The sequence below is a fragment of the Talaromyces amestolkiae genome (genome assembly GCF_001896365.1).
Source record: "Talaromyces amestolkiae strain CIB chromosome Unknown scaffold6.1, whole genome shotgun sequence".
Classification (NCBI taxonomy): Eukaryota; Fungi; Ascomycota; class Eurotiomycetes; order Eurotiales; family Trichocomaceae; genus Talaromyces; species Talaromyces amestolkiae.
In genome coordinates this window covers 896,904-911,045 of record NW_024468042.1, presented here as the reverse complement: position 1 = coordinate 911,045, position 14,142 = coordinate 896,904, and the positions used below count along the sequence as shown (strand labels likewise).

The 14,142-nt window shown below is 46.4% G+C and overlaps 4 protein-coding genes across 4 annotated transcripts; 3 read left to right on the top strand and 1 right to left on the bottom strand.

Annotated features, from left to right (window-relative positions):
- Nucleotides 1-154: 154 nt before the first annotated feature.
- Nucleotides 155-1,146, top strand: BHQ10_003879 (uncharacterized protein; the record flags this gene model as incomplete). Its single annotated transcript, XM_040876183.1, has 3 exons — nucleotides 155-697; nucleotides 792-1,022; nucleotides 1,075-1,146. The coding sequence occupies 3 exons, from the start codon at nucleotides 155-157 to the stop codon at nucleotides 1,144-1,146; spliced, it is 846 nt and encodes a 281-aa protein (XP_040732383.1).
- Nucleotides 1,147-1,659: 513 nt separating this feature from the next.
- BHQ10_003878 (uncharacterized protein) lies at nucleotides 1,660-4,286 on the top strand (the record flags this gene model as incomplete). The annotated part of the gene is made up of 2 exons (XM_040876182.1): nucleotides 1,660-2,433; nucleotides 2,487-4,286. The coding sequence occupies 2 exons, from the start codon at nucleotides 1,660-1,662 to the stop codon at nucleotides 4,284-4,286; spliced, it is 2,574 nt and encodes an 857-aa protein (XP_040732382.1).
- A 781-nt stretch (nucleotides 4,287-5,067) lies between these two features.
- BHQ10_003877 (uncharacterized protein) lies at nucleotides 5,068-6,288 on the bottom strand (the record flags this gene model as incomplete). Its single annotated transcript, XM_040876181.1, has 1 exon — nucleotides 5,068-6,288. The coding sequence occupies one exon, from the start codon at nucleotides 6,286-6,288 to the stop codon at nucleotides 5,068-5,070; it is 1,221 nt and encodes a 406-aa protein (XP_040732381.1).
- A 4,778-nt stretch (nucleotides 6,289-11,066) lies between these two features.
- On the top strand, nucleotides 11,067-13,525 carry BHQ10_003876 (uncharacterized protein; the record flags this gene model as incomplete). Its single annotated transcript, XM_040876180.1, has 3 exons — nucleotides 11,067-11,374; nucleotides 11,436-12,078; nucleotides 12,137-13,525. 3 exons carry the CDS (start codon nucleotides 11,067-11,069, stop codon nucleotides 13,523-13,525), a joined length of 2,340 nt encoding a protein of 779 aa, XP_040732380.1.
- Nucleotides 13,526-14,142: the final 617 nt, after the last annotated feature.

Below are 14,142 nucleotides of genomic sequence, written 5' to 3'. Positions count from 1 at the left end.
CCATAGACGTAATCATCTCCCCGCAATTATCAAGCCGCGAATAGCCTCGGCCTATCCCGACCTTGGAAGATTACATATTCTTGTTCTTCTCTCGATGTAGAAGACGATTAAATCATCAATATTATAACAAGTTTACAAACACTGATATTCGACTATGCCTGGATTAACTTTACACCTTCTCGCCTTCAAAAATTCTAGCTACGATGCAAAGACATTCGTCGCCCAACTCCGCAGCAACCCATCCGTCAAAATAGTGGTGGCATCGCGACCACGCCATGTCGTCGTTCAACCAACGGTCCTCGATGTAAACCCATTACTGACTCAAAAATGGGATCTTATGCTATTGCTACAGCCTACAGGCGGACAGACTTTGGAACAGTCATCCCTAATTCCGTCGGAACTGCAAGATGTGATCCTAACTGAGTATCGCATTCTTGCGGGTATTCCATCTAAATTATTAGGAAGCTTTCCAGAAACAGATGCAAAATTGAAGAAACAAGCACCACCGCCGTTGACAGGGTCGTTGAGCAAGATTCGAAGTCAGAGCAAAGAGACTTCTCAGTCGCTAGAGGTGTCGCCGGAGTTGTTAGCATTTATGGATAAGTTGACTCTAGAACATGACAAACCAGTAACAATGCTCAATCTGCTTCATTTCCATCATCCTGATGGGAAGAAGAATTATTTCCAATACGGACAAGTAAGTATCCACGAAAAAAAAAGGCCCAAACCCATGAAAAGTTGCTATGGAGTAGTTCTAGAGGGAGATTACTGATCGATTGTTTAATGGGCAGGCATTCATCCCTGTCGCCGGGAAACGTGGAGGCAATGCCAAAATTGTTGGCAATGTCGTTAAGCCTCCTAGCAATTCAGCTTCCTTGAATGACTCGCGGGGGGGTGTCGATCGGCCAGAGCAGGACTGGTGGAATGAGATCTCAATTGTGCATTATCCTTCGATCCGGCATTTTTGCGACATGCTTGCTGGAGATGATTATCAGGCCATCAATGAGAAGTACAGATTGAAGGTGAGTTTCACAGCTGGTTGTTGGGTGACCTGTTCAAGGCTGATTTTTTCAGGCTCTTCGCGACACTTTTTTGCTGTGCACCACCGAGTTTGATGTCGAAGAGGATTCGCGGGCGAAACTATAGTCAATATCTGAAATGATAATAATCGTAAATCAATAATTGATGTTTTATCCGTACTCTGTGAATTGCAAGGAGCTTGAAGGCGGAATGACGTCCAGCCCGAACAGGCAAGGAAGGAAGGAAGGACCCGCCGCGGAGCACGTCTGCCAAAAAAGACGCGTGAACACMGCGCTTGTCTCTACACATATTCACATACTATTACAACACAACAACAACTGCTCTCTTTACTCTATTGCATAGACACAATGTGTTCACGCTTAGCATTACTCTGCTGACCACCATTGCACTTTTATTGATTGCATTTACTCCTTATCATTGCATTGTTTCCCGCCTCGTCCCTCGTCGCGTTTCGCCCGCTTTTCGATCAGTTAAAGCGTACAGGACTACCTTTTACGACATCTTACGAAGTCACGCTACACTCGAGGGATATGACTGATTAGCCTACGGAACAGCGTTAGAGACTGATTGAGGAAGTAAATTGAACGGCATCAATCAGTACATGCACTAGGAACAGCCATGTATCTTCCACGCTCCTTGATAGGACATTTATACCTCCAACTCCTGCGATCACACCACCCTCTCTCGCCGCCTGTCCTGATACTCGTTGCGCTCGAACCCGATGCCCTCTGCGCGTGCCGCATCCTTACAACGTTGCTGAAACGCGATTATATAGCCCATAAGATCCAACCCATTGCCGGATATGGTGACCTCGCGCGCGCCGGAGAGGAGCTCGTGCGGCCCATGCGGACAACTGATGGAGGTAGCGGCGGAGTAGTGGTTTGTCTTGGTGTCGGTGGACTTGTCGATATGAGCGAGATACTACGATTGACGAGCGAGGAAGACGAATCCGAGGAGTTGGGAGGGGTAGAAGTGTGGGTTATTGACGCGCGACGACCGTGGAATTTGGTCAATGTCTTTGGAGGACATCCAGATCAATTCCGTGAACGAGAAGCTCTCGCGGAGATGAACCTGAGTGCTTTGCGGAAAGGTCGCGGTGTTGACAAAGGCTGTCTGAATCGAAGTTATAAAAGCGGCAGCGGAGGTATCATTGTCTTCGATGATGGTGACATTGAGGAGGAATTGACCAACGAACGCGACGCCTACTATGCCCTTGAAGAAATGCCAGAGGTCGATGATGACGGCGACAATCTAGACGACTCGGAAAGTGAAAACGATGACAATGGTCTTGAAGGAGGCTCTAAGAAAAGGAAATCCTGGTCGGGACGCGAACTAGAAGACAGCGACGAGGAGGAGGACGAACGTCCACGACAACGTAGGAGGAGCAATTCAGTACGTATTTCTGCACTACATTAGTCACGTACGTTTCACTAACTTTCGTGCAGAGCTCGCCCATTACCTCGTCCCCCAGTAATCGCCGCCGTGCAATTGGACACGATTCTTCAAACTCGTCGCGCACACCCACCCCCGAACCAGACTTCGTATCACCGGTTTCACGCCAGCCATCAGCGCGGAGCCTAAGACGACGATTACTACGAATGAAACGAAAGCACGAGAGTATACTACAGACATATTACAACTCAGGCACGGCCTATTCAGAGCCGATATCGTCAATGATGTATTCCTTAGCTTCCGAGCTAGGTCGTGAAGATAACGACCTTCTGTGGCTGGCAATTGTGGGAACATCTAGTATGGAGCTTTCTGGACGAACGATGGCTGGTGTCGGTATCTCGAGCTCGTCTGAGTATGGAGGTTCAGCTGGATGGGGTGGATCACGAGGTGAACAAATTCGACAGATCATGCGAGACGAAGTACATCGACTCAACCCCCCTGAAGGCATGGACAATTTTCGGGATATCCCTGGCTCTAACACGGACGTCATTCCTACTACAGGAAGATCTCCAACAGATACGTCGATACGCTTGTCACCCGAACCTCGTTTCTTACTTGTACGGCATTGGTCGCTGTATGAAAGCATGCTACATAGCCCATATCTCGCGTCAAGACTACACGTATGGACGGAGAATGGCCGTAAAAGGCTACATAAGCTGTTGGCTAAAATGGGCATTAGCTTGACACAATGTCACCAGAATTATAATCACATGGACATGGAGCTGAAGCGCGTACTACGGTCACGACTGCTGAAATATGCCCCAATGTACGGCTTGGACGGACTGGTTCCTCCTGTCGCGTCCGGGCACAGCAGCAACCGAGAAGGTTGGGGCTTTGTGCGAAGTTGGGGCTGGAAAGCGTGCTTGTCGGCAACAGATGTCGCCGTTATTCTGGGGTCGATTCTAGAAGTTGGACCGAGCGCAGCAACAGCTTGGGAATCTGGATCCTACACAACCAGACAATTAGCTAGGGACAAGTCCGGCCCATCAGATACCGACCCGGCGAATATTCACCCTCGATTTTGGAGCGCCTACGATGCACTCTCTCCGACCGGATCTGATTCACCCACGCTACTCGTTGAGTCTTTGCCTTTAGCACAACATCTTCATCGCTCGATACTTCGTACTGGAACGTCGCTGATGTCGAAGAATCAGATTCGCCATCTACGAGCTTTCCGTATTGGCGTTGTCAAGGACGGACCAGACGTTAGACTCTTCACTAACCCAGGAGCCTTGACAAAACTGGCACTCTGGGTCGCCGAAGCAATTCAAGTGCAAGAACGGGATAAGAGCGAAACTAAGATGGGTAAGAAGAAGATTCTGGGTACGCCTCTTGTTCTAGCTGGTCTAGACGAAGACCGCGGCGTCTATGTGGTAGTCGGCACTGGTGGTGGCGGTGGTGTCATTGACTTTGCGGCTCTCGCAAAGAAGAATGAAGCACGAAAGGCAAAGAAAGAAGCTGCAGATAAGAAAAAGAAAGAGCGTGAGGAACGACGAAAAAAGCGTGCGGCCGAGCGGGCCCGTCGTGGCGAAGACGATGATGATGCATCGGATGAGGAGACAGAGGAAGATGAGTCTTCGGATTCTTCTGACGATGAATTAGAAGACGAGAAGAGCCGCTACGGAAACAAACGGCTTGTCCGTAACCGATTTGGTATTGCCTTTCAAGAAGTGGTACAAGAGACTAGTGCCCGAATCCGAATCGATAGCTTTGAACATTGCGTGGTAGAAGTTCAAAAGGAAGACTTGAGCGGGTTTCTTGAAGCCTTGAGCTTTAGAAGTGTTGTCGGGTAGTCCAGACATACTTGGACGTCCACCGCTCCTCTTTTCCTGTACGAATTCTCGGTCATGGCGTCTGGTATCATCAGTTCGGCGTTGATATGCATGCATCTTACTTATTGGGCTTTATTCATGTCGTTACTGCTGGCCGATACACAGGTTTTGTGTTGGTTATGCATGCGAGGTGGCCCCTTTGTTCTTATTGCGATCTTCAAATTGATTCTCTCCTCGTGGAGTTTGAAGTAAGCGGTGACATCTATTTTTGGCTTGGGCTTGTTGCATTGTTGTTGTTGTTGTCTTATCACACTATCATATTGCATCACTTATCCCTATTCACATTGTCATTCTATTCCCCTAGTTCTCGGAATTATATAGTATAGCTTTCCATCATGCATGAACATCACCATTGCTAATCGCCTGTCCCCTACTTGTTATGTTATTTGTTTTCTGTCTGAATGATTGCGCTTCATGTCGGTGCTATACTTGCTTTCTTCTTCGAATACTTGGCGAGCAAATATGGTATGGGTGGAAAATGGATTTGCTTTTCTCTGCTTTTGCTGGATGGATGGATGGATGATATGAAGGAATTGGGACTTGCTATTTGTTTGCGCGATACCTTTGTAGGTAGTAGGTAGTTAGTAGATAGTATTATTTATGGTTGCATTGTTACTATTCGATCCATACGGCTCTCGTAGATGCTGTAGCCACCAAGGAAAGTAGAATTATGATGCCGATGAAATACAAGGGGGTATAATATTACAGATGAGAAAGAACGCTACACATTCATGGAACTTGATCAAGCCTTTCGACCCAAGACTGATCCAGCCAGCCAGAGTCCAGTACCTGCACCAACAACCGCCAAACCAACTAATCGTTTCGTCCAACTGTCCTCATCAGTCATCTTACTAGCCCCCGCAACAACCTGTCGTCGACGCTCCGTACCAGCAGCAGGCGACGGTTCCGAACGTTTGTCCTTGTGATCGGAGAGTGTAGTAGTATTCTGCGTCAAGAATGGATMCTCCTCTTCCCGCCTCTGCCACTTCTCAACCAATTTCGCAATCTCATCCAAATCCTCCTTTAAAGACCCCGGCCCCGTCGTTGCGTTACTTTCCACCTGCACATTCTGCGTATTTCCAAAGAAATCAACCACGGTCCGTAGACGACCCTCCTGCTCACCGCCGGGGAACAGATCCCATCTCAGTCCAGGCTGGGAATGGATCTTGCTCTCGTCGTAAGAGTCGAATAGGTCGCCGAGTGTAAGTTTTGAGTTTGGTGAGGTTACTTGCGTCTCTAGAAATTCGAGGACGTAGTATGTCCATCTATCGATGACGGCGACGCCGACGTCATTATCTGCATGGTGTGAGTAGGATGATTCGTCGAGCGCGCTGGAACCCGTGGCGATAATGTTTGGTGAGTAGAAATGCGTGTACATCGTGTTCGCCTGGCACGTATCAATCATGAAAAGCAATTCATGATATCGCTTCTTCTCCCACATCTGTCCAAATGCGTCCGCCAGATCCCATGCGCCAATTTCCTCTGAATCTTGAAACTTCAAAAATCTGTCCCCACCGTGGCCAGTCATGTATACCAACACATTACTGCCCGCGTCAGAGCCCAGACGCTTACTCCGCGGCACATCCTCATCCAGCCGATCGGTAAGCAATCTTATAAAATTCTCGACCGTAACCTCGTAACCGCGATAATCAACCTCGATATTCTCTCCGTACAGGTCAACCGCTCGATCGGCGTTACTATAAACTGTCCCAGGGAAGGCATTGCGTGGATTACAGGCCATGTCGTCCGGGAGCATAAGGATGATTTGCGAATCCGGAATTCCGAGTCGTTTCACTGTTCGGTAGAGGGAGAGGACGTTGGCGAGGTGTCGGTAGTTGAACCAGAAGCGTGAGGTGGACACGAGTACGGCCCAGTTGGAGGTGTGTTCGCCGGCGACGGAGATGGGGATGGTGCATGATAGAAGCAGCGAGGCGATGCTCGCGGCGGCAAAGGGGAGCCGCATTGTTTCGAGACTTTCTATATGTAGTGAGCGTGTATGATAGTTGGATTGAAATGAATGTGGTTTGAAGCTGATGAGATGGAGTGATTAGTGATGAGCATGGAGAACGCCGGCGGGTCGGTGGGGCCGAGTTTGATGGGATGAACGTTTCCTATTTCGGACACTCTTCCAAGCCCTAATTGCCTAAASGAGCCGTAATAATTTGGTCATCATTCGAGAATCATTTGGCCGAGGTCCTGCTTATGGCATGCTGTTGACTTCAGCGTAGGTGGATTTGAGGTAACACATTACATCAAGCGAACTTGTCATGGGACAATTGAGTGGTGCTTCGGAGCATCTCGGGCCATCATCAGCGAAAAGCCTCACTATCTTACTCCACTCCTCCAGAGTGTAGTGTCTTGACAACTGGTCTTTCTTTGTTTCCCCACTGAGGAGTCTATGGTGTAGATAATAGTGTGGGTAAAGACTTCCAAGAACTATGCGAACTATTTCCAGTAAGAGGGGAAGTATTTCTTTGTTTGCGCATTAGCCTGCTCGTAGTCTGTGTTTTTAGTCTCGTCTACTAAATTAACTATTATTGAACTTTTTCTTTTTTGAAAACCCTCGGATCTACAATCTCATGCAGCTAGAGTCTGATCGTATGTACATTCATTATTTGCGGCACGTTTGAATGGAATACAATATCATGCAGCTATAATCACAAAAAGCAGTTCAGCAATTTATTCACTATTATTAAGCCTTTGTGAGGTCATCACAAATATATTGAGTCAATCTCGTGTCAACATATGCTGTTCAACTGAAATGACTGAAGGATACAATTATTGGCCCTTTTTCAGAGAGTGTTGCACATGAGAAGTGGGATTCGGATGAAAGCCATTGAGTCCATATTCAGGTGAGGCCTTGTTGACTGCCAGACAGAAGAAGCGGAACTCACAATTAACCGTATATTGTCTGGAGAGAAAAGACAGTAGCAATGGACAACTGCACTGAGAAGCTGTCCGGCGAGATATCAAGCCATGGAAACACGCTTACTACAGCAGACCAACAGCTCCATGGTAACTTCAAGTATATCTCAGGATGGAGGCTTCACATTATCACGACAGGGAAAGTTACAAATACCAAGTCTTCTTTCCCAAGCTTAACTGACATAACGCTACTTGCAGGCTTTTCTTGGGTATCTTACTTATCAATTTCGAAATTACCATCGTCAGCACTGCGGTCGTGTCTATAACCAATGACCTTGAGAAATTTAACGAGAGTAGTTGGATCATTACGGCGTATCTGATCACCTACATCGGTAAGATACCCGTATGGTTGGGAACATATTCTCACTAATTCACGACCAGTTGGTCTAGTAATCTGGGCAAAGATGAGCGACCTATTTGGTCGTAAACCAATGTGTATGATTGCGTTGACAATCTTCACGACCTTCTCAGGAGGGTGTGGAGCAGCTCAAACGATGAACCAGTTGTATGTTCTGTCCTACTCTTTCCCCTTGCCATTGATATAATCTGCAAGAGGCCCTGATTTCCGCATTTCAGAATCGTATGTCGGGCATTCCAGGGCATCGGCGGCTCGGGCCTATACTCAATATCTACGGTGATGCTATACGAACTAGTCCCCCCAGTGAAATACCCCTTGTACACTGCTTCGGCAATAGCTTTGGCTGCTCTCGGAAACGCCATGGGACCTATATTTGGGGGCCTCATAGCCGAAAAATCGACATGGAGATGGGTATTTTTACTCAAGTAAGTATTTCGAGATATTCTCAATGAAAAGAATTGACTCACGATAACGACTATCAGCGCCCCCCTTGGTGTCGTTTCAGGTATTCTGTTGCTCTTCTCAGTGCCAGCAGATTTCCCAAACCAAGGTAAAATAGCAACAAGAGAACGACCCCGCCTACAAAACATTGACCTAGTTGGGGCACTCTTGATGCTTGCAGCAGTAGCATTGATCATCAGCGGGTTTGATCAAGCGGCTTCCCGCCTCTCTTGGACAACCGGAGAGGCTTTGGGGCCATTGTGTGCATCGACAGGTGCTTGGATGGCTTTCCTTTTGAGCCAGTACTGGCACGCAAAACGCCACCAGAGCCTTGTACAGCCTGTATTTCCATGGAGATTCTGCCAAAGTCGGGTGATCATGGGGTTAATAATGTGTGTCTAAGCCTCTGGGAGTTCAATGTCAGAGCATTATTAACTCGAAGGTTTTTAGATCCTCTTTCATGTTCGGCGCCATTAGCATCACATTCATCTTCCAATTGCCGATCCGCTATCAAAACGTGCAAGCCTTAAACTCCTTACAAGCAGGTCTCAGGCTGCTTCCGTTCTCATTAAGCGGACCTATTGGATCAATACTGGCCGCCGGTCTGTGCAAAAGCCTGCGAATTCCTCCCATATACGTCATGATTATCGGGAGTTTATTGCAGGTATTAGGTGTTATTTTCGCGTCGCGGATATCTACCACCGATTCAAACTGGAGTGGCTTKTACGGCCYTGAAGTACTTATCGGCATAGGCTTCGGGTTCTGTTTAGGGGGCGCCACCCTATTGATCCCATTCGTTTTTGAGAAAGAAGATCTGGGTAAGACCACGCTTATCTATTGTAGTCAAATATAATGAGCTAATAGTTGGTATCGTAGCTGTTGGGACCGCAGCCACCGTGCAGTTCCGATTCCTTGGAGGCGCTTTGGTAGTCTCCCTTGTCACGGCTGTAGGGAACAGCTGGGTCAAGAATGAGCTGTTGAATTCACTGAGTTCCCAACAGATTTTCTCTATCTTTAGATCAACTGAAGCCATCAGCACATTGCCCGCAAATTTGCAGACCGTGGTGCGATATGAGTTTGCCGAAAGCTTCAATTTGCAGATGCGAATAGTGCTTGGCTTTGCTGCCGGTGGAATTCTGACTACGCTGTTGATGTGGCAGAAAGTTCAGATTGATGTTCAATAATGAGAAGCTGTCTCAATGGTATGATACTCTAGCGGGTCCTGGTATACAGAAGCACTATGAGTATAAAGGTGGTATATTGGATTATGTATACCTGTCACTAGGGTAAGGATGATTCAGCTGGTTGGGCTTAATGAAGGCTAACTAGGATTGGTTTCTGAAGTACCCATACGATAATGTCTTTTTACACTTGACTACATAAATTTCAGCGCACACAATGTCTTTAAGTGTAGATTGTCGCCATCGGAATCACCGTGCGAATTATTTGCACACACTTTGACTGTAGAGTTTATACGAGCTCCCGGAATTTCGTGTCCTCCAACATGCACGTACACCCCCTTCTTGTCCGTTGCACATAAGCTGCTTACGATGTCCCTGTTAGTAATCGCGTCATTGCGACCATAAATAGCACATCTGGGCTGCAAATCATGACCCTCAAAGCCGATGTGGCCGTCTTTGAGATTTTGGGAGGTTTGACCGCAGAGATGCTAGGACGAGCAGTAGCCGAGATGACAAGAGTTGGAGCAGAGATGAAGCTGATTTAATATGACTAGACTGGAGGAGAACTCCAGCTACTTATTAGGCGGGCTCGTGGGTTGACGAATATTTCCTATTTGGGACTATCTTCCTAGCCCTAACTGCTTCCAGCGCCGTATAAGGGCCATGCTATAAATCGGCTGTTTGATAGGTTGATATGCACAAAATTCAGAAGCCTATTTGTACATTATTTTTATTTCAACTTTTCCACGTCCGAAATCAACTGCTAGGTTTCGACAAAAGTAGTCGGGCTATTGTGCAAGTTTTGGTGGATATGGTTCGTTACTGGCCTTCGACCATCTCAACCTAAAGCATTGTTTTCTATGCTCGCTAGACTTGTATTTTACATTTCTCAATCCACTCGCTTGGGTTTCGCCTCTTGTTTTCCAAAGTAGGAGCACGAGATATGACTGTGATACATAGGTACTATTCTAGTCTGGTGTCCCTGGTGTAATTTCACGCCTCGGTTTAAAATACTAAGCCTCGTAGAAGTGTCCCTTAGTATGATCTGATCGAATCAGTAACACATCGGGTCTCAATTGATATTATTGATGAGATCAAAGGTCTAACTCTCAATTACAATGCTTTAGTCTCAGATGCTACAACTTGTATGCAGATCACCGGCCCAGGAGTCAATTATTATCTAGGTATTTGACGATGCCACATGCATTCAGCTACATGTAATTATGGCATTATTTTTACATCTCAGGGCAAGACACTGTGTAACCTTTTAACTACACAAAAAAAATTTTCGTCGATTAGCCCTCATCCTCAAATGCCACCCATTTTTGAGACCCAGGAATAGTTGAATTCATTATAACCACTATGGACATATCACCCGAATCAGTAAATACTTCTCAGATATTATGATTCAGCACACAGGAAGCACGTCACCCACGACCAATCGAGTTTTCCAACTCGCGAGAGTTTTTGATGTTTTACCCGCCAATTGTACCGGGTTGACTTGTCAGGGATTATGCAGGATTTGGTACGGAATGTGACCTACATGCATGGCGCGTGTACGACCTGGACGGATCTGATTGAAGAAGCAAAATGACTAGTGGTCTGATAACCATGTATGCCACTCCCGAGATCTGTAGGGCGATACTAACTTATCACAATGTCAGTAAGGCCTAGACGTAAATATGTTGACAGGGATTTGCGCGTGTTGTCAAATATAAACCGATTTAAATCCAACTTTTCCCAGAATCTCTTTCGTGTCCGTATCAAAGAAATAACACCTAGTGAAACTTAACTCAATCTACCATGATACTTTCGACAAAATTAGAACCTTGAAACATGTCATCAAAAGAAAAATCTTTCAAAGTACTAATTGTTGGTGGAGGCATAGCAGGTCTTGTTCTAGCCCACATGCTAGAAAAGTTCAATATCGACTATCTTCTACTGGAATCGCATGGCGAGATCGACCCAACAATAGGCGCCAGCATCGGAATACTTCCAAACGGGGCTCGAATTCTCGACCAACTTGATCTATACGAACCAATCGCAAAGTTGGACTATAAAGACAAGCGTGGAACTCACATCCACAAACAAACCGGTGATTGTCTACTTAATGTAGCGCGCTTCCACGATCATATTGAGTATCGGTATATATGCTATATAGATGAACATTTTATGGAGTGATTTCATGCTGACAGTTCATAAAAGACACGGATATCAGCTTATATTCATCGATCGTCAATGGTTCCTTCGTGTGCTCTACGACCGGTTGCGAAACAAGAACTGTGTGCTGCTGAACAAAAAAGTCGATCGTGTTGAGCTAGTCGAAAGAGGTGCTCAAGTCTTCACAACAGATGGACAAAGCTTCCGTGGATCTCTACTTATTGGGGCTGATGGGGTACACAGTACCGTGAGGCGGGAAATGTTCCGGATTGCTGACGAGCAGGCACCTGAGTACTTTTCAACAAACGAGCAAGGACCGATGTCATGCCATTATATCTGCAGCTTTGGTATCGCTCAAGATGTGCCTGGTTGGGAACGTGGCAGCACATATACCACCGTCGGAACAGGGCATTCTCAACTAGTCGTCTCTGGACCTGAAAATCGGATCTACTGGTTCTTCTTTTCGAGGTTGCCGGAGACGAAGTACGGCAAGGACATACTACGATGCAACCGAGAAATGGAGGCAGAATTCGTCGATAAGTACGAGCATGCCCCGATCACAAAGACGCTTACATTCGGTCAGATATACGCTAAACGTCTGATTACTACGCTCACGCCTCTTCATGAATATGTGCATGAGAAATGGTTTCTCAAGAGGATACTCATGCTGGGAGATTCAGCTTATAAGGTTTGACTCCATTCGGTCTAGGATCGTATCAAATCAAGTTAACGTCAAAATCACTTAGCTAAATCCCATAAGTGGTCAGGGAGGCAATTTGGCTATTGAATCAGCAGCAGAACTCATTAATGTTCTTCTAGATAAGAAAAACAGCCGGAGCAGCGGCTTGAATGATCTAGATGATGAGGATATTGCCGATATCTTCACGAAAACGCAAGCCTGCCGGCATGAGCGTACAAAGCAGCTAGTTTCCGGCGCGCATCTATTCCAGTCATTGGCAGCATTTGAAACGCCTCTTCTTTCGAAAGTGACTTGGGAATACATGATAGCCGCTAAAGCGCCTTATTCTTACGTAGACCTGTTTGGTGAGCCAATTACAGGTGGTTCAAGATTGAAGTACCTTCCCATCAAGAGACGACCACGAGTCCTACCGTATGACGACGAATTACCTGCACAGCCATTGAAGCAAGTGCGTCTGGTACAAATTACTTTTGCTTTGTGGATGGCCTATACTGCCTTCATGGCCTATAGATTGTCGCCTAATTCTAGGACGGATGACGCAACCATTCAAAGTACCAGGTACTCATCGATAGACAGGCAAGCCGGGAACCAGGCACTGTGCAACTTCTACTACTTGTCGAACCTCATATCGCCGATAACTATATACATAGTTGAAGGATATCGACTAGGAAATCGGGGCACCATTCTCGCTTTGCCCAGTCTGTACCTATTGGCAGCTCAAACCCTAGGATTCGCACTTACATCACCAGTCTACGCAATTTTGAGTGCTTTCTTATCTACTACCCTGCCCACTAGGAGATTTATCAAACTAGAGGTCGCCTGCGCCTTCATACCAGCGCTCATTGTCGGGTATGTATTACCTACGATGCTCATCCTTTCGGATTTATTCGGTGTAGTAAAGTTGGCTACATGGGTACCTCGTGTCTGCCAGTTTGCATCAATTCTTGTCTGTGGTCTGACGTTCTGCTTTGCACACATTGGTCGGATATGGTTTTCAAAACGTGAAGTGCATAAAGATCGAGAACAGTCCGAGCTTGAATGCTACAAGGCTCAAGATGTCCCGATTTTGAAATCGGCGTATCTTTTTGCATTCATTTTGCAAGCTGTGGCTCATATTACACTGCTTTTATACGCACATGATGAGCCGAGTGCCCTATCCCAGAGTTTGTTTCGGTCTTATTGGGACAGCAACCATAAACAAATGCATCAAACAGAACTCTTTCCGGCTGAACTGGCAATTGCATTCACCACCTGGTTTATAAGCAATATCTACTCGATCTGGGACTTGCGTTGCTTTGGCTACATCAAAACCCAGGCTGGTCTTATTTGTGCATTGAGTGTTGTAGCCGGGCAGATTCTTGTCGGACCTGGTGCTTCGTGGGCTGGACTGTGGTACTGGCGAGAGGGAGTCATTGCGGGTCTACAAATGAATTGAAAGTGCAGATACTCAATTGGTGTGCCGCCGTTCTGAATTTTCAAGGGACTTCTCAGCTCTGAGGGGACGGTTTCATTGTGGTATGAATTGCAGTCTATGCCTTGGAAATTAAACCACTAGCTAGATATGTTTCAGTCATTTGATAAGACAATATAGAACTGAAAAGTCGCACAGCCCTATGGCCAGGGTCTGGCCTATATTATCGGTCATGTAAGACAGTGCGCTGGCTGAGATGCACCAGAAGAGCAAGTAGCCGTGAAATTCTTCAGCCCTCTCGGACCCGTTTTTAGACCCGAAAGCCAAAAATCGATTGAAAGGTGAAGATATGGGGGAAATATCGAATATACTGTATTGATTGACCTTATCGGCGAATGACTTCTTCTAGAAGCATGGAAGGCAAAGGAAGGGCGAGAACCATGGACCTGCCCGTACCCATGCAGAATAGGCGGAAAATGTTCCGCCGGATTGATGAATGAAAATCGCACTTGACAATGAGTTTGAAAAATCTTGTATATATAGTCTCATTCTGATTTCCCATTCTCCTTTTCATTCTCATTCTCATACCATCTCTGATGATGAAAGTACTGAAGTTGATGTCTTGCTCTTGGGTATTGACT